At 56.2% G+C, this 26697-nt stretch overlaps 2 protein-coding genes across 13 annotated transcripts; both read left to right on the forward strand.

Moving 5' to 3' along the window:
• The first annotated feature begins 161 nt into the window (after window positions 1–161).
• DCST1 (DC-STAMP domain containing 1) lies at window positions 162–15933 on the forward strand. Its single transcript, XM_069575930.1, has 16 exons — window positions 162–219; window positions 560–685; window positions 754–828; window positions 5491–5619; window positions 5969–6108; window positions 6854–7067; window positions 7154–7297; window positions 7954–8075; window positions 8447–8604; window positions 10636–10735; window positions 10862–10957; window positions 11099–11225; window positions 11834–11950; window positions 12442–12584; window positions 12699–12812; window positions 15617–15933. The coding sequence occupies exons 1-16, from the start codon at window positions 162–164 to the stop codon at window positions 15866–15868; spliced, it is 2115 nt and encodes a 704-aa protein (XP_069432031.1). The 3' UTR covers window positions 15869–15933.
• A 343-nt stretch (window positions 15934–16276) lies between these two features.
• Window positions 16277–26501, forward strand: ADAM15 (ADAM metallopeptidase domain 15). Of its 12 annotated transcripts, none has more exons than XM_069575797.1 (23): window positions 16277–16493; window positions 17681–17787; window positions 18410–18486; window positions 18917–18995; window positions 19170–19246; window positions 19339–19531; window positions 20319–20384; window positions 20467–20535; window positions 20610–20779; window positions 20923–21007; window positions 21438–21586; window positions 21663–21837; window positions 22079–22171; window positions 22301–22605; window positions 22692–22893; window positions 23149–23226; window positions 23690–23762; window positions 23903–24041; window positions 24418–24487; window positions 25106–25180; window positions 25587–25658; window positions 25897–26021; window positions 26181–26501. In XM_069575797.1, the coding sequence occupies exons 1-23, from the start codon at window positions 16415–16417 to the stop codon at window positions 26221–26223; spliced, it is 2601 nt and encodes an 866-aa protein (XP_069431898.1). In that variant the 5' UTR covers window positions 16277–16414; the 3' UTR covers window positions 26224–26501. The 12 variants fall into 12 exon arrangements, 11 of the variants coding, with proteins under 11 accessions (XP_069431898.1, XP_069431952.1, XP_069431975.1 ...); XM_069575874.1 differs by having other exon boundaries at window positions 16283–16493; window positions 25587–25777; XM_069575777.1 differs by having other exon boundaries at window positions 16284–16493; window positions 25109–25180; window positions 25587–25777.
• Window positions 26502–26697: the final 196 nt, after the last annotated feature.

Below are 26697 nucleotides of genomic sequence, written 5' to 3' on the forward strand. Positions count from 1 at the left end.
AGGGATAGGTAGGTCTCTAACCAACATTTCACAGCTGAGGGATTAAAAGACACAGCCCTCAGACAGGCTGTGGGTGAGGTGGAGACAGAAGCCGAACCTCTGATCCAAAGATATCCTCGAGGAGCTTTCTGGAATGAGAGAGACTTCCCTATAGCAGACTCATGGCCATCAGACCTCATCAGAATGGAGCAAAAGGGCAAAGGAAACTACCCCACACCAGTGAGTCAGTCACCAGAGACCCTGACCCTTCCCAGTGACTTCCAGCAACTCCTGGCCCCTACTCCTCTCACCCAGTCTCTCCTCCAGGACTCCTGCCCCTTCCCCCACTTTGGGGGCCCCCAGCCTCCACCCCTCTCATCCAGCACCCTCTGCTGGCCTAGCCCTTTCTTCTTCCCTCCCTCGTGTCTGCCTCACTTCCCCAGGGTCCCTTGCATTCTGGCCACCCTCATCCAGGTTCCCCCAGCCTCCACCTCTCTGCCACCCCTAATCCTAATGAACCATGTCCCAGCCAGAAGAGTGGTATGTTGGCCCTGCTGGGCTAAACCGTTTGACCCCTCAGCGGTGCAGGGGTTCCTGAACTGGGGGCTGCCCAGATCCTGTAACCAATTCCTCTGGCGCCAGCCGGGTGAGTTTCCCATCAGCGCTTTCCTGCTGGGGGCAGGCACCGGAGGGCTCCTGGCCATAGGTGAGTACAGAACAGAGGTCAGAGGTGGGGCGCATCTTTCGACCTTTGGCTGAACCCTGTATCTTCAGGTCTCTTTCAGCTTCTGGTGAACCCTATGAACATCTATGAAGATCAGAAGATGGTGACGTTATACAGCTTGGTGGGTTAGTGCTGGGCTAAGAGCGGGGATGCAGTACAGCCCTGGGTGCCCAGGAAGGAATCTCCTCTTGTTTCTTCTGTTCCCAAGTGTCCCTTGTAATTTCAGCCTCATCTTGGGCTTTGAGGGGAGATGAGAGGGAAGAGCCCCCAGTCTACAGAAGACACAGTCCTTGCCCACAAGAGTCTCCCCAATCTGAGGGACTCCCTATTAACCCCTATGTGTGTGATCAGTCATGTCCGACTCTTCATAACCCCACAGACTGTAGCCTGCCAGGCTTCTCTGTCCATGGGATTCACCAGGCAAGAATACTGGAGTGGGTTGCCATTTCCTCCTCCAGAGATTAGCCCCCATGATAAACCCCAAAACCATTCATAATCCCCGTCTCTCCTGACCTCTCTGATCTTGCTTCCTCCTGCTTCTGATAAATTCAATTCATTCATTCACTCATTCATTTAGCACTAACTGAGCACCTGCTGAGGATTCATTCAGCAGTGAACAAGGTTGACAAGCACTCAGCTCACTTTTTACATTTTAGTCCCCTAGAGTTTATAATATATAGAACATGCATTACATACACATACACGCATCATGGCGTATAGTGCATACATGTGTGTCTGTGTATGTATGTGCAGTGACTGCTATACATTTATAATGATTTCTTTTTTAATTGACATATAGTTGATGTACAATATTATGTTAATTTCAGGTGTATGATATAGTGATTTGACACTTGCATACATTATGAAATGATCACCACAATAAGTCTAAGAACCATTTTTCCCTGTCCAAAGTTTTTACAATATTTTTGAACATGTTGCTTTTAATTTAAGTACAGTTAATTTGAAATGTTATATTAGTTTCAGGTGTACAACATTTTGATTCAGTATCCTCATAGATTATACTCCATTTAAAGTTATTACAAAATATCGGCCATATTGCCTATTGACCAAATTCCTTGTTATCTATCTCTGACTTATTTATTATATAACTGGAGGCTTGTACCTCTTAATTCGTTTTAACTATTCCCCACCACACACCCAGTTTTTTCAGTTTACATTCTCTTTCAAGTTTACATTCTAGTGGAAAGAGTTAGACAATAAATGAAGAAATAACGAGAGCATTTTGGATGGTTACAAGTGGTATGAAAAACGTAAACCAGGGGGATGTGATAGAAAGGGATTGGGAGGTAGCTGGGGAGTAGTCAGGGAAGGCTTCTTAGAGAAGGTGACACGTGAAGAGAGGCCTTGCATCAAGATGCGTTGAGCCACAGGAGCAGAAAACCCACCTAAAAGTGGTTTAACCATAGAGGAAATTGATCATCTCATTTAACAAGTTTCTAGGTACAATAGTTTTGGAATTTGGATAATTTGGCAGCTCAGTAAACCCACCAAGGACCAAGCTTCCTTTTGACTTTTTTCTCTGCCATTTTTGGCCTGTAGATCATCCCTCTTCAGGTCACAAAATGGCTGCAGCAAATCCAGACGCCACGTCCCCACGTGACAATCTCAAAAGCCGAGCGCATTCCTTCCCCGCTTCTCCTATGAGAACAAAGAGCTTCCTGTAACCCCCTGGCCGACTTCCCCCACACCTCTTTGGTCCGAACTGCAGCACGTGTCCTTTCTAACCGTCTCCCAGGCAAGGGGCACGGGCGCGGCATCATCCTGAGCTCACGGAATCAACCGCCTCGATGCGGCTCCAACAGGAAACTTCTTTCTCTCTGACCACTGTTTTCCAACGTTTCTCCCCACTGATGACCTCTCACACAGACCCTTAGCTTTCTGGTGATTTAAATCTAGAAGATCCAGTCTTGCTTCAGTAATTATGACTATTTTCGGGGCTTAAAAGGTCCAGTCCAGTCCATTCTACGTCAAAGATTTCAATCTCACGTCGTTCTCAAACATCTTCCCTGCTGACCACGCCCTTGCCCCGAAGCGCAGACCTGATCCGTGGAGTGGGGTCCTGCAGCGGACAACAGGCACAGCCTGCTCACTCACTTTTTTTTTCCACTTCCTTCCCTTTCTGGCTCTTCTGATGTCAGAAAGGGGATTAGAAGAATTAGAGGAAAAGGGACAAAAGTCTGAAGTCATCGATACTGTTAGAATTCCCCCGCCTCTGTGCAGCACTCCCTCACACCCCGGTCGTCTCAGGGGGCCCTGTTCATGGTCTGGCTGGAGGCTCTGTGTGGACAGCGCTGGGCCCAGTTTCCTGCTGAGGGCGGTTCTCTTTGACTGACCTTGAACGAAGCTCCCTGTAGTTCCTACAGGCCACCTGCAGACTCTTATTTTCGGATGCCTCCTCCTAAACAGGCAGCCCTCGGAGATGGGACCCACACAGATGGCTTTGAGGCCTGCTGCCCTCTCTATTTCCCAGGTGGCGCTAGTGGTAAAGAACACACTTGTCAACGCAGGAGAGTAGCAGTTTCGATCCCTGGGTTGGGAAGATTCCCTAGAGGAGGGCATGGCAACCTATTCCAGTATTCGTGCCTGCAGAATACCATGGACAGAGGAGCCTGGCGGGGTACAGTCCATGGGGTCGCAAAGAGTCTGGATGACGGAGGCGACTTAACATGCCCTCTATATGTATGCTTGTCCCAAAGAAAACGTCCTTGCCCTCCCAAACAGGGAACACAGGCCCCCTTGAAGTCGGCCCTCCCCTGTCATGATGAGAAATACCATGCTCCGTGTGCCTGCTCCCCCTGTACTCCTGGGAGGCCCTGCTGGCCTCGTCTGTGAACGCTCCTCCCTTTCTTTGCTCTGGGGCAGCCCTGGGGTGGCCCTGCCAGGCTCTGCAGCTCAGCAGGTGTCCAGTTGGGAGGGGTCAGCCGGGTTCCCCTTCTTGCAACACCAGCCTCAGAAGGGTGCTCTTGGAGTCTGTCACTTGCCATGGGGAAGTGAACACCCGTCCTCCCCACAGCCTCTCCTCCTATGTCTGCCTGCTCTAACCACTTCCCTCTACTTCCAGATAATTCCGATTTCTGGCCCTGTCTTTGTCTAGGCTGGTTGGGGTAGAGGGCTGAGACACCACTTTTGCTCTTTGGGGAATGCCCAGATAGCAAACTCCATGAGGCTCTCTTTAGAAGGTAGAGCAGCCCTCGGTCAACAATCACCCTCAGAAAGTAGGGCAACTATTTGTCAACTATCATCCTCAGCTTGAGCCTTGGCCAAAAGGCCAAGACCACAGAATCACCTCCCTTTCAATGTCCTGCTATAGCATGCTTGGGTTAGATGGATCCAGATTTACCCCCAGGGCCAGGGTAGGGACAGGCCATTGCCCGGGAACAAAACCCAAGTTGTGTTAGCAAGGAAGAAGGGAGAACAAACCATGAGGTGGCACTGACAGGGTTTGCAGCAAACCTGTATGGCAAGGTAGAGCCGCCAGGTGAAGACCAGGGGAGGAGAGCTCCTGGCACGGGAACGGCCGGGCCAAGACCTGGGAGGACGCGCGAGCTTGGCAAGTTCCAGAAACAGCAACACGGCCAGTGTGGGCGGACGTGGTGGGCGAGGGGCTGAATAGGATGAGATCACCTCAGAAGGTGGGAAGGGGCCAGATCACGAGAGTCTGGTGATCGTGTTAGAGGAGTCCGGATTTGATCCCAAGCAAAGATGGGAAGTCATTGCATGGTTTCAAGCAGAGCAGGGACCATAATCCGAGATTTTTGTTTCTGTAAGATCACTCTGGCTGCCTAAAGAAAATTGATATCTAGGTTAGCAAGAGAGGAAGTAAGGGACGAGGCGGCTCCCATGAGAGACGCTGGGGACTTCGTGAGGGCAGAGCAGATGGAGAGAAGGGTACGGACTAGGGATCTGCCTTGGCCATCTTTGGGAGAACACTCCATCCACACAGGAGTCTTCTGGGTTCTCTGACCAGTTTATGCTACTCCTTTGGCTTGGAATGCCTCACAACACTGACTCATTGCCCAGGCCCAGCTGTCACATCGCCGCCTTTGTCCAGCCTTCCCAGCCCCACCCCTCCCCACAGCAGTGCCCGCTCCCTCCCGGGCTCCCACAGCTCTCCATAAGCGCCTCCCTGGGCACTTAGCACTCGGTGTTGCAGTCATCTGTTTACCCGTCTGTCTCTCTCCCCGGATTATGAGCTTCAAGGAGCTCACTGTCTCCCTGCAGAGACCACAGGGAGACACATGTGGAGCTGCTAAAACACACCAGGAGGTACATGACTAAAGGCTAAAATTAGGGACGGAGCTCTAGGTGTCAGAGAGCAGGGGATATCGGGGTGGCTGTGACCTCTCTTCCGACTGCTCTGAGCACCAATGCCTGTTTCCAGAATTCACCTCTTGCTCTCTCTGCCCCCTCAGTACCTAGGGTACCTGTGAGTCCAGCCTGGAAAGGGAAAGTGCTGGCCCCTTTCCCTAACACAAACACACACACTCGTATATACGCACCAAGTCAATCACTGACCCTGGCTTTTCAATCTCTGGTCTCCTCTCCAAGCCCTTCCGGAGGCTGGCACACAGTCGAACTCTATAAATGGCTGTTTGATGGATGAATGCATGAGTGGCCTGAAGGCCTATCAGAGCCAGAGTGAATGGGACAAGGGCAGTACGGTGATGGTTCTAGAAAGGAGTTGTGGGAGGTGGGTGCTCTGCTAAACTTGGTGGGAGAGGCAGCTTCCTTACTCTGCCTCACCACTTGCTGGGCTCTCCTGATAGGCTTGGGGGTCGTAGGCTGGGGGACCTCGCCTCACATTCGCTGTGCCAGCCTTCTGCTAATACCCAAGATGCTGGGCAAAGAGGGCAGGCTCTTTGTACTGGGATATGCCTTGGCCGCCATCTATGAGGGTAAGTGTATTCCCCTGGGTACCAGTTAGTGACCCTGAAGCAGTGACTCTGGGTGGGCTATCCATTGAGAGCCAGGCTTGGTGAAGAACAAAGAGCGGGGGGTCTAATCCCAGCTGTTCTGACTTGTGTGTCCCCTGAGAGAGTTCCTCTGAGTGTCTGAGCCTCTTTCATTTACAAAAGGAAAAAAAAAAATCAGCGGTTGAATGAGATGACCTCTCACCAGCTTCTGGGCCCCATCAATGTACAGTTCTAGAAGGTGGTCACCACCCGCAGAGTGGGAGCTCGGGATGGGCTGGAGAAAGTTAATTGGCTCTAGAGGGAGGTAATCTACCAGGGCATCTTCCCCCAGGACCAGTGGCCAACCTGCGACACAACCTCAACGAGGTGATAGCATCGCTCGGCTGCACCGTGGAGCTGCAGATCAACAGCACCCGCACAGCTTGGCGTGTCTCCACAGCCCCTCTGCGGGCAGTGCTCAAGGACCTGCTGGTCAGGACCCTACACCGGCAGGGTCTAGGGGTCCCTCTCCCCACAGGGCCTAGATGACCTGAGCTGAGAGCTGGGATCCTGGACATATAGTTTCACAACAGGGCCAGTGGTACTGGCATTTGGGCAGAACTGTTCCCAAACATTGCCCTGGTCTTCTGGGCACCAAATGGCAGAAGAGCTCCTACCCCCTGGCCCCTGGGGCATATCCCACACGCATTCCCAAACACCCAAGTAGGTAGTGCTCTGGGCGGCTGAGCTAGGATGGCAGGAAACTGGGGGCCCTGGCCTTGAGGAATTGGGAAACTTTGAGGGTCAGGGGATGAGGGAATAGGGTACTGGAAAACTGAAGATTGGGGTCTGGAAAAGTTGGAAAGTTGAGGAGCTGGGGACACAAGGACCTCGGGGCTTCAGAGTTGGGAATGCAGATGGCACAGTGGCCTGAGTAGCAATGAGGGGTAAAGTCAAGGACCTGGGGAACCTTCCTCAACTAGCAAGGATCTGGAATGGGAGGCCTTGGGAGGAGCTGGGAGCCTGGGAGGTGAGTGGAACAGTGGCACCTGGGGAGGGGAGAGGGCTCCAAAGGACTACAAACAGTGGAGAAACTAAGCTGAGAGCCCATCTCCAGGCCTCGGCTCCTTATAGCTGGAGGTAAGAGCCCGAGGCTGGGCTGCTGGGGACAGACAGGCTGTCGGGCACAGAAGCTCCAAGTTGCCATGCCTGACTCCTTTCCTGCCTCCAACCCCAGAGCAGCAAAGAGTCGCTGAAAGCTGAGACCCAGAACATCACCAACTCTTTTGAGGAACTGGATGCCCAGGTGAACAGTGAGAGCGGATTCTCACCCAAGGATGCTGAGGGCTCAGAGACAGCCCCAGGTGAGGAGGCCCCCGCTGCCTCAGCCTTCAGACACCACCTCTCTACACAGAAGATGTATGAGCTGAAGACTAAACTGCGCTGCTCCCGTGAGCGAGGGTCCCTGGGCAGGGCAGGGGCCCGGGTGTCGGCTCAGGGGCTGGGGACCTCAGACCCCCGGTGGCCCTTCCTGCAGATGTGGTGAACGGGGCCATGTTCAGCTGCCGCCGCTGGTTTGACCAGAAGCATGGAGTGTGTATGCAGCGCGTCTGGGTGCCCCTCCTCAACCACCTACTCTGCCTGCCCATGAAGTTCAAGTTCTTCTGCAGCATTGCCAAGGGTGAGCACACAGGCAGGAGGGTGGGGAGCACCAGGGCTAGGGATCTGAGTCCTGGGGGACCCTGGGAAGGTGTCGGGCAGGAAGGCAGTCAGGAGGGGAGGCTTTGGGCTCTGAGGACACAGCATCCTTAGGGCCCAGCGCCTCCAGCTGACCAGATTTGTGACTCAGGTAAGTTCCTGCTTTGTCTCGTCATCTGAAAGATGGGCATCATGATAGTACTTATCCCATTAGGGGTCTTGAGGATTTAAGGAGATAATACACATAAAGCAACTAACAGAGCCAGCACACAGAGGAACTGCTCTGTTAAGTGCTGGCTATCAAATTAGTGTTTGGTACAGTTACAGACAGGTGAAAAAAATGGGGGGAAGAATTCAAGGGGAGTGAAGAAGGGAAAAACTCAAGGTGGTAGAAAGCCGTGGGCAGGGAGTTCTCTTTCAGTCCAGTTGTTAAGACTCCAACAGTTAGGACTCCGAGCTGTCACTGCCAAGAGCCAAGGTTCAATCCCCGGCCTCTGAACTAAGATTCCATAAGTCACACCAAAAAATGAAAAGAAAGAAAGAAAGTCATGGGCAGAGAGACAAAAACAGGATCATGGAAAGGGAGCACTGGAGGCCGGGCACAGGGAGGCCCCCTGACCTGGCCCCACTGCCCAGCAGTGATGGAAGTTTGGTGCCGCAGTCGTATCCCAGTGGAAGGCAACTTTGGGCAAACCTATGACTCCCTCAACCAGTCTATTCATGGCCTGGAGGGGGAATTTTCAGCGACTATTAACCTCAAGGTAAGAGACGGGCAGTGTGAGGTGGGGGGAGGTAGGGAGTGGGAGGAGGAGGCCACAGGGCACAGGATGCGAGGACCCAGGAGAGGTGGCTGGCGAGGGAGGGGACGAGGTGGCGAGTGGTGAAGGTGCTGGTTGACGGGCGTGGGGAGGGTGTCCAGCCTGTGGGAAGGGCAGCCAGGTGTGAGAGGGTGTCAGCTCACAGAGCGGCAGAGGAGCAACACGGCGTCAAGGAGGGTGGCGAACAGAAGGCAGAGCCCCCCTGAAGTTCCTGGGAGGAGGAGAGCACGAGGGAGCACCCCAGGGGGAGAAGCCACAGCCGGCCTGGGAAGCTGGGTCTGGGCCTCTGAGGCGGCACCCATGCCGTCCACCAGGAGGAGAGGCGGGCTGGGGTGCTGGGCCTCAACACGAGCTGGAAACACGTGAGCACCGAGGTGCGGGACTACGTGAGGCGCCAGGAGGCCCAGCTCGAGCGGACCCTGGGGCTGCTGCACGCGCTGCTCTCCTGCACCTTCCTGCTGGTCCTCCACGCGTGAGTCCTCAACCTCTGCCCGGAGCCCGGCCTACCGCCTGGCCGCGCCCTGAGGGAGGGCCTAGGAATGGAGCTGCAGAGCCCTCCTCCGACTGAATCTGAACGCTCTTCGCCTTTGACTTTGCCTTTTTACAAAGCTGGGTTCGTTGTTTACACAAAGTTAAAGGAAATGTGGACATTTTGTCAAAAGAAACGTTACCCCATGTTCCCACCACCTTAAAAGGGTGACCATCTTCATTTATCTACCTCCTTCCGGCCTTTATCCCAACGCTGACTTTTTTTTTTTTTTAACTTTTAGCTTTGACTTTTGATTTTTTTTTCTTGCCCTTCATATTCCCCTTGGCTCTGACTTTGTGCCATTTTTATCGTCCAATTCTGCTTTCATTTTCTCCCGCCTGCTGTGTTGGCAGCTACTTTCCCTCCATTTGGACCAAAGTCCTCAACCCCACCCAGCCTGGCGTCCAGCTGGGCTGCCCTGGGCCTCACTCTGCTTCCCTGCCGACCTCTGGACCCTCTGTTTCCTGTCTCTAGCCCCACGTGCCTGAGATGGGCAGGGGCTTTCAGGGGCTCTTGCTCCTTCTGCCCCTGTCCGTGGGGCCTAGACTGCAAGTGAGTGTTTATGTGTATGTCCAGAGCCCCGTGGGAGGACAGAGATGAATGAGCCATAGTTCTGCCCTCAAGACGCTCATTGTTGAGGGGAGGTAGAAGAGGCGTCCACAAGACAGAGATGATTCAAAGGCTGTACGATGGACAGATATGGGAACTGAGGAAGTGCCGCTGAAAGGGCCATAACTGAGCTTCAAAGGCTGCAGATGGGGAGCCACAGCCAAGAAGCGGGAAAGTATTCTCTTGGGTCAGGAATCCAGCATTTATGGGATGTGGCAGGCAGAGGCTGTGGTTGAGGACCCGGCATAGTCAGAACAGTCTGGAAATCCTTGCAGGAGGGCCCTGAACTGCCCCCCAGTGGCAAGGTTGCAGGCTGTACTGGAGCAGCCTGGAGGCAGGGAGGCCAAGGTGGGTCAGAGGTTAGGGAGCCAGGCTGGAACGGAGGTGGGGGTGGGGGGCGTGGCAGGAAGTTGGCCTGAAATGGAGGGAGGTGGGGGAAGGTGCAGAGCCAGCTTGCGGAGGGAAGGAAGGAGGTACAGAGTCAAAAGCCACTTCCAGGCTTTCAACCTGGGTGAGGTCACTCATTGAAGGGTCTGAGCTGGGGAGGGGCGGAGACCCGGCTCCGCAGGCCCAGACCCAGCAGTGGTAGGGCTCCCCACAAGGGGGCGCTCACAGTCTTTCTTTGCACTTACAGACATTTCTATCTGAAAGGCAAAGATGTGGATTTTTACAGGGTCCCAGAACCAATAGCATTGGAAATCCTGTTTCACAGTTTACAGAGCTTATTTAATGTACTTTTACAGTTTTAAACACATTTCCAACAATTAACATTTTTCCTCAGGAAACTGAAGCATTATGTGGGACTTTGAGAGACACACAGAAAAGCTACGTTTGCGTGTGCACACACACTCACACAGAAAACATCGCTTTACTCAGGGGTGTATCAGAGGAGAAGGGAAATGATGGCTGAAATGAGTTTTGCTTCAAGTGAGCTCCCAGGAGATCTTTTGAGGGCCCAGCCAAGAGGCCGGGGCGTGCGAGGTGGATGTGGGAGTCAGTGGATCGGGCGATTTCTGCATCCTTGAGGGATTTTCCTTGTCTCCCTCATTTGCTCCTAATGTTTCCTCTGCTTGATATTCTTCCTGAAAGTTCCATGCCTGGGAAGGCTTCCCCTAGACTCCCAGGCACACACATGCACTTACACACACCCCCCTCCCCTCCTCACCTCTGTTGTGTCTCAGCAGAATGTGTGTGCATGGTTTTCACTGGACTGTGGGGCTGCTGGAGGGCAGGGCAGGGCTCTCTTCTCCGAGGACATAGACGGTGCTTGGTGCATGCTGGGTGGTCGGCTGACTGACCACAGTAGGGAAGCCCGTGGTTGAGGGTGGGTAAACCTGGAGGCAATGGAGACGCCCTCATCCACAGGTGCTTCTCCTACATGGACAGCTATAACGGGGACATTCGCTTCGACAACATCTATATCAGCACCTACTTCTGTCAGATCGATGAACGCAGGAAGAAGCTAGTGAGTGTGCGCAGCCTTGTCCAGGAGTGCCCTGTCCTGTTCCCTGGGTGGCTTCCTGCTCCAGGAGGGCAGAAGGGAAGAGGAGAGGGTGCTCAGTGTTTCTCACCATGGGGACATTTTTCCCAGGGCAAGCAGACGCTGCTGCCACTCCGCAAAGCCGAGAAGAAAACCGTCATCTTCCCCTGGGACCCCACGATCCAGGCCGCAGAAATGAGAAATGTGGTGAGGATGGCACGGAGGGCAGGACCCCAGATCCTACTAGAGGCAGGGATCTGAGGGGTGGAGGGCAGAGGGGGCTCAGAGGAGGCTCCAGGCCTGGACCAGTGGCACTGCCCAGCTCCGCCCCTCTTGCTCCCTGGCCAGTTAAGGGAGCTCGTGGAGACACTGCCCGTGCTGCTGCTGCTGCTGCTGCTCTGTGGCCTGGACTGGGCTCTCTACTCCATCTTCGACACTATCCGCCACCACTCCTTCGTGCAGTACTCCTTCCGCAGTGAGCCCAGCCCCCACTCCAGGCTCCAGGCCCAAGGAGACAACCCCCTGGAGAACTCCCACCCTTGTGCAGCCACCCCACCCCAATTCTTCCAATTTTTAAAAAGTTTATTATATTTGGCTGCTTAGGTCTTGGTTGTGGCTCATGGGCTTCTGTCTAGTTGTGGCGCAGGGCTTCCAGAGCACGGGCTTAGTAGCTATGGCTCTCAGGCTTAGTTACTTCACGGCATGTGGACACGTAGGTCCCCAACCAGGGATGGAACCCTGCACTGGAAGGCAGACTCTTAACCACTGGACCACAAAGGAAGTCCCCAGTTCTGTCATTTCCTTCTGCTTCTCAGCCCCCACCTGCCCACCTTAGGGTCAAATATCAGCCCTGCAACTTGACAGCTGTCACTGGGAGCCTCAGTTGCCACTCCCCTTTGTATCTGTCAAAAGGAGGCATTAGTAATCAGTGAAGGGATGGAAAGTCCTGTGCAGTTGAGAAGTATTGCTATACCTTGACCTCTCCCCTCCACCCAGTCTCCATCCTGCCCCATCTCCTTAACTCCAACTCTCTCCTGACTCCCCCACTCCCCACACACACCACGACCCCTATCCTGGCATCAGGCAGTCATAAACTGGAAGTGAAAGTTGGGGGAGACTCCATGCTTGCCCGGCTTCTTCGGAATACCATCGGAGCCCTGAACACCTCCTCTGAGATGGTGGTGGACTCAAACAACATGCGTGAGTGATGCTGAAAGTTTGGATCAGAGGAATTGAAGGCTGGGGGCCGGGGAGAGGAGGCAGGCAGGGTGTTTCCAAGACAAAGAATTAGGGGACTGGGCCTTGGCTATGGTGAAATGGGGGTCAATGTGTTTGCATTAGAGAATCAGAGTAGGAAACATCAGGTCAAGCTTGAAGGATTGGAGGATGACAGGTTTGGGTCAGAGGAGTCCAGAGGGTCACCCACGGTCCCAGCCCTCTGGAGCAATGCCGTTCAGTAGAACTTTCTGCCATGATGGAAAATTTCTACATCTGTGCCATGTTGAACAAGTAGCTTCCTGGGCCTAATGGCTACAATACTGACAACACAGCTCTGCAGGGTGAGGAGCAGGCAGGAAGATAACAGGGTAATCAGAGACCTAACCCACATCCCATGAACATGGGGAGTTCAATGCAGAGTTGCGGCCAGCCGGACTGGGCCATGCCCCTGACAGGCCTGGCTCCGCCCGCAGCCTGCCTGCCCCAGCCCGTGCCCCTGAGCACCAGGGCCTATTTGAAAGCAGCTCTACCGAGTGGCCTCCTAACATGCCTCTGCCTGCTCCAGGCTTTCGGCTACCGGCTCCGGAGGGTCATCACAGCCTTCTACTTCCCCAAGGTGTGCCCCCAGCCTCTCCACCCTCAGGTGTGCACACACCAGCCTGCACCCAGCTCCCCATCAGCCCCACCTTGGGGGATGTCTTCCTCCTCTGTTCTGTCTCCTTGGCCCCAGCGAGAGAAGAAGCGGATCCTGTTCCTCTACAATGATCTCTTGAGGAAGAGAGCAGCCTTCACCCAGCTGAGGAGGGCTACCATCGTGAGGCGGGCAAGACAGCAGAGGGCTCCGGTAAGTCCAGGCCTGCACCTCTGGGTCTAGGAACTGGAGTGGAGGGGGGCATCTCCCCTTAGTCCATCCAGTCTCTACCAAGGTCCCAAGTCTACTGACACTCAGTGAGTTCTCATGGGATGCATGCAAAGGCCTTGGTCATCCAGTGCCTGGAGGTCAAGGCTGTGTCCATATCTGCACCCAGTATTCAGCCCAGCCTGAGATCCTAAGTGGACCATAGGGCTGTGATGTGCTTAGTCGCTCAGCCATGTCCGACTCTTTGCAACCCCATGGACTGTAACCTGCCAGGCTGCTCTATACATGGAATTCTCCAGGCAAGAATACTGGAATGGGTTGCCATGCCCTCCTCCAGGGGATCTTCCCAATCCAGGGATCAAATCCAGGTCTCCTCCATTGCAGGCAGATTCTTTACTATCTGAGCCACCAGGGAAGCCCAAGAATACTGGATTGGGTAAACTACCCCCTCCAGGGAATTTTCCTGACCCAGGAATCGAACTGGGGTCTCCTGCATTGCAGGTGGATTCTTTACCAACTGAGCCACCTGGACCATAGGGAAGCAGGCAAAAAGGAGGAATCAGATTTGATATAGTTGGGTCAAAGAAAAGCAAGACAGGTTCATCAGAAACAAGGGGCCCAAGGGAAAGCCACAGGTTCTTCTGAGAGGATTTCAGATTAGAAGTTCAGTGCAGTTCCAGCAGAGGGGTGGAGGGGTGTGGCGGGTGTGAGGAGGTGGCATAGGTGAGGGGACTCAGGTGGGCTGTGGGATCGGGGAGGCCTCATGAAGAGGCATGTGGTATACAGAAAGGGCACACTGTCAGCAGACCCAGGCTCCAGTCCACATGCCCTCAGTAAGCTTTGTAACCTTGGCCATGGTCTTCACTGGACCTCAGTTTTTCCCTCTGAAGAATGGGGAGATTGAACAAATCTATGAGGCCTGGTCACTAGAGATCAGTAATAGAGTGGTGGTCGGGTGTGAGGGTCTGGTGCCAGAGAGCTTATTTTTTTAATGTAAACAGGTCGTTTTTTAAAAAGGATATTTACTTGTTTGGCTGTGACAGGTCTTAGTTGCGGCATGCAGCATCTTGAGCTGCGGTGTGTGAACTCTCAGTTGCAGTGGTGGGATCTAGTTCCCTGACCAGGGATGGAACCCAGGCCTCCTGCATTCGGAGTCTTAGCCACTGGACCACTAGACCACTGTGACAATTGTGTGCTCTTGACCACTGACTTAAATGCTGAGCCTTGGTTTTTCCCTTCTGTAAAATGGACTTTACTACTCCATCTATTGTAGTAAGGATTAAATGAGTTTCATTTAATCACAGTGCAGGTACAGAGCAAGTTCTATATATGTGTTAGTTGTCATCGTGTGAAAATGATCACCTCTCCAAGCCATCAATTTTTTCAGCTGAAAAGAGATCTGCCTTACATAGTTATTGTTTGAATTGAATTAATTCACTTACAGTTTCTTGGTATGGGGCCCAATATCATTTAAAAACACAAGGAGCAGCCACTCTTATTTAATCAGCCCTAAAAAACTCATAAAAGTGACAGACCATGTTTGCTTACATTTTTCCTCCAGCTCCTGAAAGTGAAAGTGAAGTCACTCAGTCATGTCCGACTCTTTGCGATCCCATGGACTGTAGTCTGCCAGGCTTCTCTGTCCATGGGATTTTCCAGGCAAGAGTACTGGAGCGGGTTACCATTTCCTTCTCCAGGGGATCTTCCTGACCCAGGGATCAAACCCAGGTCTCCTGCATTGCAGGCAGACACTTTACCCTCTGAGCCACCAGGGAAGCTCCTAGACCTCCCCCGCTCCCATGACATGCAGTAGAGGCTGGATGAATGTCTGATGAACATACTGATACTATGGGAGGAGGTGAGCTCCATGTCCTTCTAGTCCATCGTCTTGATCCAGATCTCCCAAGAAACTCACTCAAAATGAACATAAAGTGATTCCATGACCAGATCATGGAGTTAACTGGATTTTGATGGGCAGATGGAAATGTGAAGGGCATTCATTCCCAGTTGAGGAAGCAGAATGTGCAAGGATTCAGAGTCCAAAGGAAATGCCAACCAAGTGCCAGGGCTTGAAGTCTAAGGAGAAGCTGGCACAGAACATGTAAAATTCAGGGAGAGGTAAGCTGGAGCAGAGGCTAGAAAGGGACCAGACTGTGGAAGGCTCAGAAGGCCAAGGCCAGGAGTCCTGCCTTTGCTTGGCAGGCAGTGGGGGCCCTGGAGTTTCTTGAGCAAAGAGTGACCAGATAAGGTGGCCTGAGAATTCCTGGGAAACGTGTGGAGAGAGGCTGGGAGACAGAGGGAGCATAATGAGCCAGGCTTGTGATTTGGAATCAGGGTACCTGGATCCAGACAGGTTTTACTGTTCAGTCTGTGCCTTTGGGAAAGTCATTTAACATTTATGAGATTCAGCTTTCTCATCTGTAAAGTAGGAAAACACAGTAGTGATAGTCTTATCTGCCCTACTCGCTTCTCAGCCTCACGGTGAGAATCAAATAAGACGATTTACGATTTACGGGAGAGTACATGTGATGATGGTTGTTGCTATTACCGGCTGCATCTTCTGACTCTCCACCACGAAGTGAGGGAGGCTCTCCAGGACCGACTTCCATAGAACCCTTGCCCTCCAGGGCTCTTCTTTGCCAAATCCAGCTTCCTCCAACATATGGGCATAGTCAGGTTTTGAGACTTCAGATAAGAAGCGCTTCTCCAAAAAGAAGCGCTGCCCTCCAGCTCCCCATCTTTCTCGCCTGCTCCCCAACCGGCTCTAAACCCGCCTCGTCTCTCAACAGCGCCGCCATCTGGTTGACATCCTGCACCGCCGCTGCCCGCTCTTGCGCCCCTGGCTGCGCCGCCGATGCGTGGTGTGCCAAGCACCTGAGACGCCCGAGTCCTACTTGTGCCCTACACCGAACTGCGAGGCAGTGTACTGCCACTCGTGCTGGAATGACATGCGGCAGCGGTGCCCGGTCTGCACACCCCGCGAGGAGCTCTCCTCCTCCGCCTACAGCGACAGCAACGATGATGCTACCTACGCGGAGTGAAGGGGCGTCTTGCTCGCTCTCCCATCCGCTGCTTCCTGTTTAATAATAAAATCCTTTATACACTCCTGCTGCCCGCGCTTCTCAGGCGTCCGGTACCGGAGGGTGAGCTGGGCAGTCGGGAGAACCAGCCCACCTGATCCGGCAGAACCCGGCTGCGGTCGTGAGAACGGAGGGCAGTGAAGCTGCTACGAAGACTTCCTGACCCAGGGCCGGGTGGAGGCGCGACTCTTAAGCCGGTCGGACCGGGCCTCGGCTCCCATCCTGCACAGCAGCCTGGAGTGGCTGTGCAGAGCAGGGTGAGCAGTGCGGCAGTCGCGGTCAAGGGCTGGATCCACACTTCTTCGGGACCCGGCGCACTGTGGGGGTGGAGCCTTTCCAGGGGCGGGGCTTCGGGGCGGGGCCGGGCTTTGGGCAAGGTGGGAGGAGCTTGGGAGGGGCCTGTGGCTGCGCCTGGCTGCGAGGTGCGAGAAGCCGACCCGGCAGCCGCGGCTCCTCGGCGCCCGGCCCAGCACCTGCTGCCCTCGCCCGGCCCCGGGCGGCGCTGCCATGCGCCTGGCGCTGCTCTGGGCCCTGGGGCTCCTGGGCGCGGGCAGCCCATTGCCCTCCCGGCCGCTCCCAGATATAGGTGAGTACCTGGCCAGAAGTGGGCCGGGGGTCGCCCTGGGAGGACGCGCGGGAAGTCGGGAGGCCCTGGGGTCCTGGGGTCGGCCGGAGACCCCGAGAGACCCCATCCAAAGCACAGCCTGCCCTCTGATGTTCTGGGCCGAGGACCCGGCGACGGGGCGATGGAGTGGGGAGGGAAGGTGGAGGGATGCGGGTGCCCCCGGGCCGGTCATCCTCTGCAGGGTCCCCGCGGACACTTTCAGGCTCCCGGACCGGGCACCGCGGGGCCTCGCCCAGCACCCCCTCAGGATCGCGATAGTGGGGCTCTGCTCCCCGGGACTGACGTCTTCGCTCCTCTGGGGCCTAGCTGATTGTTCCACCCGGTGCCAGGGCCCCGAGTAGGCACGGCTCCTAGGGTTTGGCGAAGAGGATACTTCCTGGCCCCTCATCCCAGGCCTGAGACGCTGGCACCCCTCACCCTGGTGCTGATCCCACCAGAAAGCTCGCAGAGCGGGAGGGGGCCCGGGAGGAGCCAGGAATGGGAGAATTGGCCAGGAAAGAGGCTGGGACACCAACTCCTCCTTGGAACTTTCACTTCCCGCTGCTGTCTTGGGCTGGGGGCCGAGAGGGCAGGCGGGGGTGGAGTGTCCGGAGGAGAGCGGGCTACTGGGGGCGGGGGGCGGACTCCGGGAGGAAGCAGAGGCTGTGAGGAGCGGGTGTGCCTAACTGGGCATGAGGGGTGTTTAGGGAGGGGGGTGTTTGCAATGCTCACCCAGAAATGGGCGTTCCCCGCATCTCTGATGTGAGGAAAGGGAGGGTGAGTGGGCACTGGGCCACAAGGCTTCGCCCAGTCCTGAGAGGGGGCGTTCCAGGGGAAAAGGGGGTTAGGAGGGAGTGGGAACAGGGGGAGGGTCCCTGTGAGAATCTGGGATTGGTCTGAGGGGGACAGGGAAGGACAACAGGCTGGGCAAGCTGAACTTCTTTCTCTGGGGACTTGTGGATGGGTCGGTGGGATCAAAGGGAGAAACTGGAGAGAGGCCCGCACCCTCCAGTATTCTCCTTTAAGTCCCAGAATGCAATGTAGGAGTCCTTCAGGCAGAAAAGAGCCTTGATGGGTTGGGAGCCAGGTGGGTCAGAGGGCAGCAGCCACCTCCAGCCCTGGCGCTGATTCTCTCAGCACTCTTTTGGGGTGTCCTGGGAACCCTGCAGGTGTCACTGAGGAGACGCAGGCAAGGCCAGAGAGGGCCCAGAATGGACCTCTGGAGCCCCAGATCCTTCAGGACAACCTCACGCTCAGCCTAGCAGAAGCGCTTCAGGTGAGCCTCTCTCTCCCCTCAAAGCAATACATTCGCACCCCCTCACCACCCTGAGTAATCAGGTGTCTCCAGGCAGAGACAGGCTGAGAGCGGGTGAGTGGACTCCACAGCAGCACGGCCATCCCAGGTCTGCCGCCACTCCCTGTACACCTCAGCACCTGGCTTCACTTATCCACCCCCTCGCATCTACACACACATCTGTCTGCCTCAGCCCCACCCAAGTCATCCATCTCCACTGAGGCCAAACCTGATCTCTTGGTCTCATGTTGCTGGTTCTCTCAGTGGGGGGACTTGGAGAGGGTCGGGCCCCACTAGATACCCTCCCCTCCCAATTCTAAAGCTGAGTCAGAGGAAGGGCTGGGGCCTGCACTGGGCCCTCCATGATGCTTCCTCTCTGGGCAGGAAGCCGAGAAGGGGCGGCTCAGATACCTTCCTTGACCTCCCCACACAACCCCCCAGAACAATGCCCCAGGCCAGGCAGGGCTTCCTGGCCCCTCCCTCGGGATCCCCCCACCAATGATCTAATCGTCGGTGCTCTCCTAAGGGCCTGAGGTTTTCTGGTTAGAGAAGATAGGAGTTACAGACAGGGCCAGGGAGGTGACATGCCCTCTGGTGCCCACAGACCAATCTGCCTGAGGCTTTGCGGATCAAACTGGAATTGGATGGTGAGAGTCACATCCTGGAGCTGCTGCAGAATAGGTAATAATGATAGCAGTAACGTACTAATAACACTACTAACAACTCATATAGCATCTATGATGTGGTACTACGATGTGGTACTTAGGTACTAAGAGCCTGAACTCACTAAATCTTGGTAACAACCTCTATAAAGTAGATACTATTTGTATTATTATTGGCCTCAGAGATGAAGAAGTCAAGGCACAGAGAGGTTAAATAACTCCCCCAAGGTCACACAGCTGGTGGGTGCTAAAAACTAGATTGGAACCCAGATAGCCTGGGTTTGTAGCCAGTCTATGGCCCAACCACCATATTCTGCTACTTGAGGGGAAGCAGGAAGGTCAGGGGGATTGCCTGGCCCCCAGCTGCCCCTCTACCACCTACAGGCCTCAAGCTGTCACTGCACCACCCTGAAAGGCAGCTGACCCTGCCCGTTTTCTTCATTCTGCAGGGAGCTAGTCTCAGGGCGCCCAACCCTGGTGTGGTACCAGCCTGATGGCACCCGAGTGGTCAGTGAGGGCCATACTCTGGTGAGTCAGGCCATCTTGTACCCTGTTTCTGGCCCAAGGGGATAACGGAAGGGGCAACTGGAAGGTGCCATCCCTAGACGATGGGAAGACACTGCATATCCTCACCAACAAGCCAGCCTCCTGGCTCAGATCTGGCCTGGCCTTCAGGCTGGCGCTCGTGTTTCTCTGCTGTAGGAGAACTGCTGCTACGAGGGGAGAGTACGTGGCCACGCGCACTCCTGGGTCTCTCTCTGCACCTGCTCCGGGCTCAGGTACAAGGGGTCGATTCCGTGAAGGTGGAGAGAGTGAGGGTAAACGAGGCATGGAGTCGGTAAGCCTTCTGACTTCCTGCATCTTTGCTTAGGGGCTTAGTGATCCTGTCCCCAGAAAGAAGCTACTCTGTGGAGCTGGGGCCCGGGGACCTTCAGGGTCCCCCAGTTATCTCCCGGATCCAAGACCTTCTCCTGCCACGCCACACTTGTGCCCTGAGCTGGCCTACATCTGTGCTCACTCAGGCTCTACCGGAGCACCCCCTGGGACGGCGTCACACTCGCCGGGTGAGGAGGGAAGGCAGTAGGGCTGGGCTTCTGTTGTTCCCGGGGTTGGCCCCCTGGCCCTTAGAACTATTGGCTCATAGTAACGACAGTTCCTGTTCATGGAGTGATTTCGCAGTACCAGGCACTTTGCAAACATTAACTCCTTCAGTCACCCCAGCAACCCTGGGGGATAGGTGCTATTCATAGCTCTGTTTTAGTGAGAAAACTGGCTCTGAGAGGTTAAGTGACTTGGTCAAGGCCATTCAACTAATACATGGTATTTCCAGGATTTGGATGCAGGCACTTGACTCAAACCCTTCATCTGTCTTATGATCCAAATGCAGAGAGCTCTCACTTGGATATCAAATACATAGTTACTGATCATCAAGCAATAAGAACCCACTTTATTCAATGGGGATAATGGAACTACTTACCTTATAGGACTACTGTGAAAATTAAATGAATCTACATACATATATATATGTATGTAAATGCTTAGAACTCCAATCTGTCTGGCATATGTTAAGTATTTCATGGTGTCAGCTATTTTTTTTTTTTTCCTAATTTGGAAAAAGCACTGAATTTGAAGCCAGAAAACCAAGGCTCTACTCCCAGCTTCATAACCTATTCTTAGTCCACTTGGGCAAGTCCCCGGCCTCCCAGGCTCTCAGTGGTCCTCTGTAAAATGGACTCTTCACTCTCTTCGCTCTGACCACACAGGGTGGGTGTGGACACAGCCTGGCCAGGTGGGCGTGGCTGCGGGTGGTGACTGGTGGGTGTGCCTGATGCTCCTTCCTCTTGTCCACAGTGGAGGCGGGATGTGGTGACAGAGACCAAGATTGTTGAGCTGGTGATTGTGGCTGACCATGCCGAGGTGAGCTGGCCGGCCCCCGGCTGCCCTCCCCTGGCCTCTGCCAGCCGTGCTACCTTTCCTGGCTACCTTTCTTGACCCGCAGGTCCAGAGGCACCGGGGCTTCCAGAGCCTCCTGAACCGCACCCTGGAAGTGGCCCTCCTCCTGGACACAGTGAGTGTCAGGCCTGACAGCATCGTTATGGCCCCCAACCTTGGGAACCCCTCTCCTGAGTCCCAGTTCTTCAGTTCTTCAGGCCTATGAATGTCCGGGTGGCACTGGTGGGCCTGGAGGCCTGGACCCAGCACAACCTGATAGAGATAAGCCAGCACCCAGGTCTCACACTAGACAGCTTCCTCCACTGGCGCCGGACAAACCTGCTGCCTCGGTTGCCCCACGACAGCGCCCAGCTGGTGACGTAAGGCCTCCCCCAGGATCAGCCAGCAGGGTCTGGCTCTGCCTTGGCCTGGCCAATTTCACACCCCAACTCCCTCCCTGAGGGCCTGACGCTCTGGCCACTTTTACTTTGAAGCCCTAACCTTTGACCTCTCAATCCCACAGTGCCACTTCATTCTCTGGGCCCATGGTGGGCATGGCTATTCAGAACTCCATCTGTTCTCCTGAGTTTTCAGGAGGCGTGAACATGGTGAGCTACATCTCCTCCCTGTTCCCCATCCAGGTCCTGCCAGCTGTGGTGCCATATATTCATGGAAACCCCCAGCAAAGTTGCCAGCCCCAAGCTGAGGGTATAGAGGGCAGGGGTACATGAAAGGTGCCCCTCGCCTGTGGCCAGCTCATCATGTCTTCACCTAGAAGCTCTGCCCATTTCTTGGGGGCGGGGGAGACAGCTGAGGCCCAGAGGACAGTGGTACTCTCCCAGGGCCATACAGTGTGAGATATGGGGAACAGAGCTGAGCTAGAGCCCAGGTTTCCTACCACCCAGGCCTGGGCTCTCCTGGTTTAGAAGCACTTAAGGAGGGAGGCGGGACCTGCTCAGGGCCCAAGAGGTCAGATGAAGAGAGAACAGGAGCAATCAGGCTGGTGCTCGACCTGGGCTATCCCCTCCCCAATGACAGGACCACTCCACGAGCATCCTGGGAGTCGCCTCCTCAATAGCCCACGAGCTGGGACACAGCCTGGGCCTGGGCCATGACTCCCCTGGGAACAGCTGCCCCTGTCCGGGTCCAGCCCCAGCCAAGAGCTGCATCATGGAGGCCTCCACAGAGTGAGTAGCTGCAGGATGGAGAGAGAAGGGGGCAGGGGCAGGTCCGCAGCCCCAACCTCCTTGCTGTCATCCCCAGCTTCCTGCCAGGCTTGAACTTCAGCAACTGCAGCCGACAGGCCCTGGAAAAAGCCCTCCTGGGTGGGATGGGCAGCTGCCTCTTTGAACGGCTGTCCGGTCTGCCTTCTATGGCCAGTGTCTGCGGAAATATGTTGGTGGAGCCCGGCGAGCAGTGTGACTGTGGCTTCCCAGGTGTAAGCCCCTCCCCCAGAGCCTTGCCCCTGCACCTCTGTGCCCTCACCCAGGCTCATCGGCTGTCTCCGGCCCCCAGAGCCCCTCTCCCCGTCTGCCTGTCTGGGGGCAGCAGGCAGACTGTGGGGCTCCAGCTCTCATCTGCTGTGCAAATGCCTAGGGTTCAGGCTCCAGGAGGCAGTTGGGGCGGGGTCCCGGGCCCAGCCCGCTCTGATGCCTGGCCGTCGGTGCCCTTCCCTACAGGACTGCACTGATCCCTGCTGTGACTACTTCACCTGCCAGCTGAGGCCAGGGGCCCAGTGCGCATCTGATGGACTCTGCTGTCACAATTGCCAGGTGGGCACAGACTGGACTGGCCACCCAGAGCCCACCTGCCAGGGGCCAGGGTGGAAAAGGTCACCCTAACTCCCAGGGCCTGGCTGGATCTGCCCCACCCCCACACTGACATTCACCCACCCTCCACAGCTGCGTCCAGCTGGCTGGAAGTGTCGCCCCACCAGAGGTGACTGTGACTTGCCCGAGTTCTGCCCAGGAGACAGCTCCCAGTGCCCCCCGGATGTCAGCATGGGGGATGGTGAGCCCTGTGCTGGAGGACAGGCTGTGTGCATGCAAGGACGTTGTGCCTCCTATGCCCAGCAGTGCCGGGCTCTCTGGGGGCCTGGGGCCATGCCCGCCGCACCACTTTGCCTCCTTACTGCCAATACCAGAGGGGACGCCTTTGGGAGCTGCGGGCGCAACGCTGACGGCAGTTATGTGTCCTGTGCCCCTCGGTAAGTGAGGGAACCTGGCTCCTCCTCTAGGTCTGTGGGCATCTTGGCTCCACCACACTGACCCTGCACCTCCTCCCTCACCCCAGAGATGCCGTGTGCGGGCAACTCCAGTGCCAGGGCGGGAGGGCCCAGCCTCTGCTGGGCTCAGCCCGGGATCATCGCTGGGAGATGCTAGAAGCCAACGGGACCCAGCTGAAGTTGAACTGCAGCTGGGTACACCTGGACCTGGGCAACGACGTGGCCCAGCCCCTCTTGACTCTGCCTGGCACAGCCTGTGGCCCCGGCCTGGTGAGCAGCCTCGGTGGGCAGGGCCAGGTGGGGAGGGATGTCTGAACTGCTGTGAGCAGTGCCCAGGCCTCATTAACCACCAGTGCAAACAGTGCAGTCTCTGAGGGGAGTTCAGATTCTCACTTCAGATGGAGCAGAGTGCTGTGGTCCTGTGAGCCTTGGTGTCCCCATGTAAAAGCATGGTGGACCTCGGCCTCCCAGTGCCAGTAAAGCGTGTGAGAGGGTGATCTTTGCTCTTCTCTCCCCACTGGGCAGGTGTGTGTTGAGCAGCAGTGCCAGCCAGTAGAGGTCCTGGGAGCACAGGAATGTCGAAGGAGATGCCACGGGCATGGGGTGAGCTGGCATGGGGGGAGATGAAGGGGCGCAGGGAGCCTCTGGGAAGGAAAATAACAGTGGGCTTTGCAAACAGACACACCTGGGCTCTAATCCTTGCTCTAGCATGTCTTAACTATGGGACCCGGGCAGGTTATTCACCTCTCTGAGCTCAGTTTCCTCATCTAACGGGCATAATAGTAGTACCCACTTCCTGAGGCACACGAGATGAGTACCCTAGCTTCTGGCACAGTGGCCGGCAGATAGAAGGCACTCACAGTGTGAGTTCAGTCTAACTTCCTCCGCCGCTGGCGCCGATAGAGTCCCTCTCTCCAGAGCGGTGGCACCTTCCACCCCCTCATCCTCAGCACACCTCCCAGCTGTGCTGGGAGAAGACAGGACATCTGAGATCCTGAAAAGCTGGGGACAGGGAAACACGGCCCCAGAGGGCCCAGCTCCTCACTGTCCAACCTGTGCACCCTAGGTCTGCGACAGCAACAGACGCTGCCACTGTGAGGAGGGCTGGGCACCCCCAGACTGCACCACCCACATCAGAGGTAGCGGGGCTGGGGGGCAGGGGCAGCTGAGAGGGCGTCCTTCATCGCCCCTCTTTTCCTGATCCCTTCACTGCTGGTTCCTTGACTCCCTGTGACCCCTGACCCTTTCACCCTCGCTGATCACCTGACCTCACCCACAGCAACCAGCTCCCTGACCACAGGGCTGCCCCTCAGCCTTCTGTTGTTGCTGGTCCTGGTGCTCCTTGGTGCCAGCTACTGGCACCGAGCCCGCCTGCGCCAACGACTCTGCCAGCTCAAAGGACCCAGCTGCCAATACAGGTACCAGCCTCCCTGTTCCCAACTCTCTCAACATTTCTGTTAAGGATAACAGCTCCAGAGCCCTGCCCCCACCCCCTGGGCAGCCCCCAGACCACACCCCATACACCCCCTTCCCTACTTGTGCCCCATAACTCTTCACCTCACGTGTAGACCCAGGTGGGGCAACTGCGCTGCTAGGACCATTTCTCTCCAGGAGCCCCAGGGCTGGATAAGTGGGGCCCTCCCTCAGGCTGATCAGCTTCCCCTCCTCACCTCTGATTTGGCCTAAACCATGCTTCAAGGGGCCACAAAGGATTAACCCCACTCCAGGGCTGCCTATGGGCACAAAATGGTCTGAGGCTGAGCCCTCGTCCTCCTTGCCTTTCTCCATGCTCAGGGCAGCCCAGTCTGGTCCCCCAGAACGCCCAGGACCCCCACAGAGGGCCCTGGTGATGCCGGGTGCCAAGGTAAGTCTGTATGCCAGAGCAGAGAGGGCCCCAACCCAGCCAGGAATCCAGCTTGGGCCCTGGGGTGGGGGTGTCCAAGGCTCTGGACTCAGAGATAAGACTTGCATCGCCCAGGAGTCAGTCACTGGAGTCAGGGCCAGCCCTCCCGCCACCTCCCCTGCTGCAGGCTGAGAAGCAGAGTCCAGTCTGGACTGGGAGGGGCAATCACCTAGGAGCACTGAGCTCTGTAAGCTGGCCAAGCCAGTGGCTTTCAAAGGCGGGTCTACCTGTGCTCCCAGCAGTGGCGCCCCAGGAGGGCATGAGGGGGTGCTCAGAGTGGTCTTCAGTGTGCCAGGACCTGATGAGGCCCTGGTCACCAAGTGTAGAAGGGCTGGTGAGTGCCTCTGCCCTGAGCCCCCTGGATCTGATGACAGGAGTGCGTGTGTGGAGGTGGTCTGCATGCCTGCCCCACCACTTGTCACCCCCTCTGCATGCAACTGAATAACCGCATGCATGCACAGCCCCCACTGCCCCTGGGGCCCTGGCTGCCCATCCCTGAGCACTAACACCTCTCTGCCCACATCTGTCTTTCTGGTCCCTCCCCCCTCCCCTGCCTGTCTGCTCCTCCTGCTCTCTCAGCAGGCTAGTGCTCTTGGCTTCCCGGCCCCTCCTTCCAGGCCGCTGCCTCCTGACCCTGTGCCCAAGAGACTCCAGGTAAATCTGGGCCAGGCCCAGCCCTGGCCCAGGGCAAGTGGGAGGCTTGGTGCCCAACCGCAGCTCTCATCCCTGTTCCCTGCCAGTAGCACTCATCATTAGGGGACCAGGGTGCCCTCAGCCCTCAGAACCCCAGAAGCAGCAAAGGGTGAGCCTCCTGTCTTGGTTTCTACCACCATCTAGTGGTCAGTGGTGGGACTGCAGTTGGCCAGGGACACCCCCAGTGACCCCCACCTTTCTCCCCTGAGGCCTCTCCTGGCATGCGCTCAAGCCCCATGCGCATGCCCCAGTTCTCTCCTGCCCCCCTGGCTGACTTTGCATGTTGACCTGAACCCTTGGGGAGACCCATCGCATGTCCACTGCCCCTGGCTGTGCTCTCATAGCCACTGCCCCTCTCTCTGTTCAGGCTGAGCTGGCAGACCGACCCAATCCCCCCACCCGCCCTCTGCCCGCTGACCCGGTGGTGAGGCGCCCAAAGGTAACCGTGGGGGGAGAGAAGGGCACAGCCTCTCCCCCCACCCAGGGCTGTGGTGCTGGTGGCAAGACGCCCTTTGTGCCTGAGGCCACATACGCCGGTGGCATCTTTAATGGTGACAGGTTCGTTTGGAGACACAGGTGACCTAGGGTGCCACCTCTCAAGCTGGTGCTCCCCAGCATCAGTGTGTCAGAGGTGAACAACACGATATGCTCTCCCAAGCTGGCCTTCTCTCTCTCAGTCACAGGGGCCCACCAAGCCCCCACCCCCGAGAAAGCCACTGCCTGCTGACCCTCATGGCCGGCGCCCTTCTGGTGACCTGCCTGGCCCTGGAGCTGGAAACCCGCCCCCAGTGGTACCCTCCAGGTAGGAGAGGAGAGGAGAGGAGAGGAGAGGAGAGGAGAGGAGAGGAGAGGAGAGGAGAGGAGAGGAGAGGAGAGGAGAGGGGCGGAGGATGGGTGGATTGGGCGAGTGGTCTGGGGAAACAGCGCCTCTGACCTTTTTTCTTCGCTTTCCACATCCCAGGCCTGCGCCGCCGCCCCCAGCAGCGTCCTCGCTCTACCTCTAACTTCTCCTGAGGTTCTGCTGCCTCCAGCCTGGACTTAGGACGCAAATAGGCAGACCTGACCCCTGAAACCCCCCACGGTGACTGAAGGAGCCGGAGCCTGGACGCTGTGGAGCAGGAGTCTTAAGGCACCGGGTATCTTCACTTGCTGTCAAACAGCACTCTGGGGACTGGCCCACGCCGCGGCATCTGGGGGTTGGGGAGGGTCTGGGAGCTGGACGGAGCTGAAGGAAGTGCGCACAGCCTGTCTGCTGAATTACAATAAAAGCGAGGTCTTGGGAGCACGCCTTTAAAGTTTGCTTTGGGAAGGAGGGTCTCCCCTGTTGCGATTCCGGGTCTGGCCGCCAGGAGACGCTGCCGCCTCAGACGAAGACAGGATAGGGAGGGCGAGTGTCCCAGGCTGGGTGAGAGGATCCCTGGGATGCTCGCGGCTTGTTTCTGCCTAGCCTGTGATGTCTCTCCGCTTAATCCAGTACC

The sequence above is a fragment of the Ovis canadensis genome, chromosome 1 (genome assembly GCF_042477335.2).
Source record: "Ovis canadensis isolate MfBH-ARS-UI-01 breed Bighorn chromosome 1, ARS-UI_OviCan_v2, whole genome shotgun sequence".
Taxonomy (NCBI): Eukaryota; Metazoa; Chordata; class Mammalia; order Artiodactyla; family Bovidae; genus Ovis; species Ovis canadensis.

Bases quoted from the DNA above. Each gene is read 5' to 3' on its own strand.
- DCST1 (XM_069575930.1), top strand. From the start codon at position 162: ATGGCCATCAGACCTCATCAGAATGGAGCAAAAGGGCAAAGGAAACTA. The intron at 7,068-7,153 runs GTGAGCGAGGGT...CCCTTCCTGCAG, and splicing joins GACTAAACTGCGCTGCTCCC to ATGTGGTGAACGGGGCCATG. The intron at 8,076-8,446 runs GTAAGAGACGGG...GCCGTCCACCAG, and splicing joins CAGCGACTATTAACCTCAAG to GAGGAGAGGCGGGCTGGGGT.
- ADAM15 (XM_069575874.1), top strand. From the start codon at position 16,415: ATGCGCCTGGCGCTGCTCTGGGCCCTGGGGCTCCTGGGCGCGGGCAGC. The intron at 20,780-20,922 runs GTAAGGCCTCCC...TCAATCCCACAG, and splicing joins GACAGCGCCCAGCTGGTGAC to TGCCACTTCATTCTCTGGGC. The intron at 23,763-23,902 runs GTAGCGGGGCTG...CCTCACCCACAG, and splicing joins CTGCACCACCCACATCAGAG to CAACCAGCTCCCTGACCACA.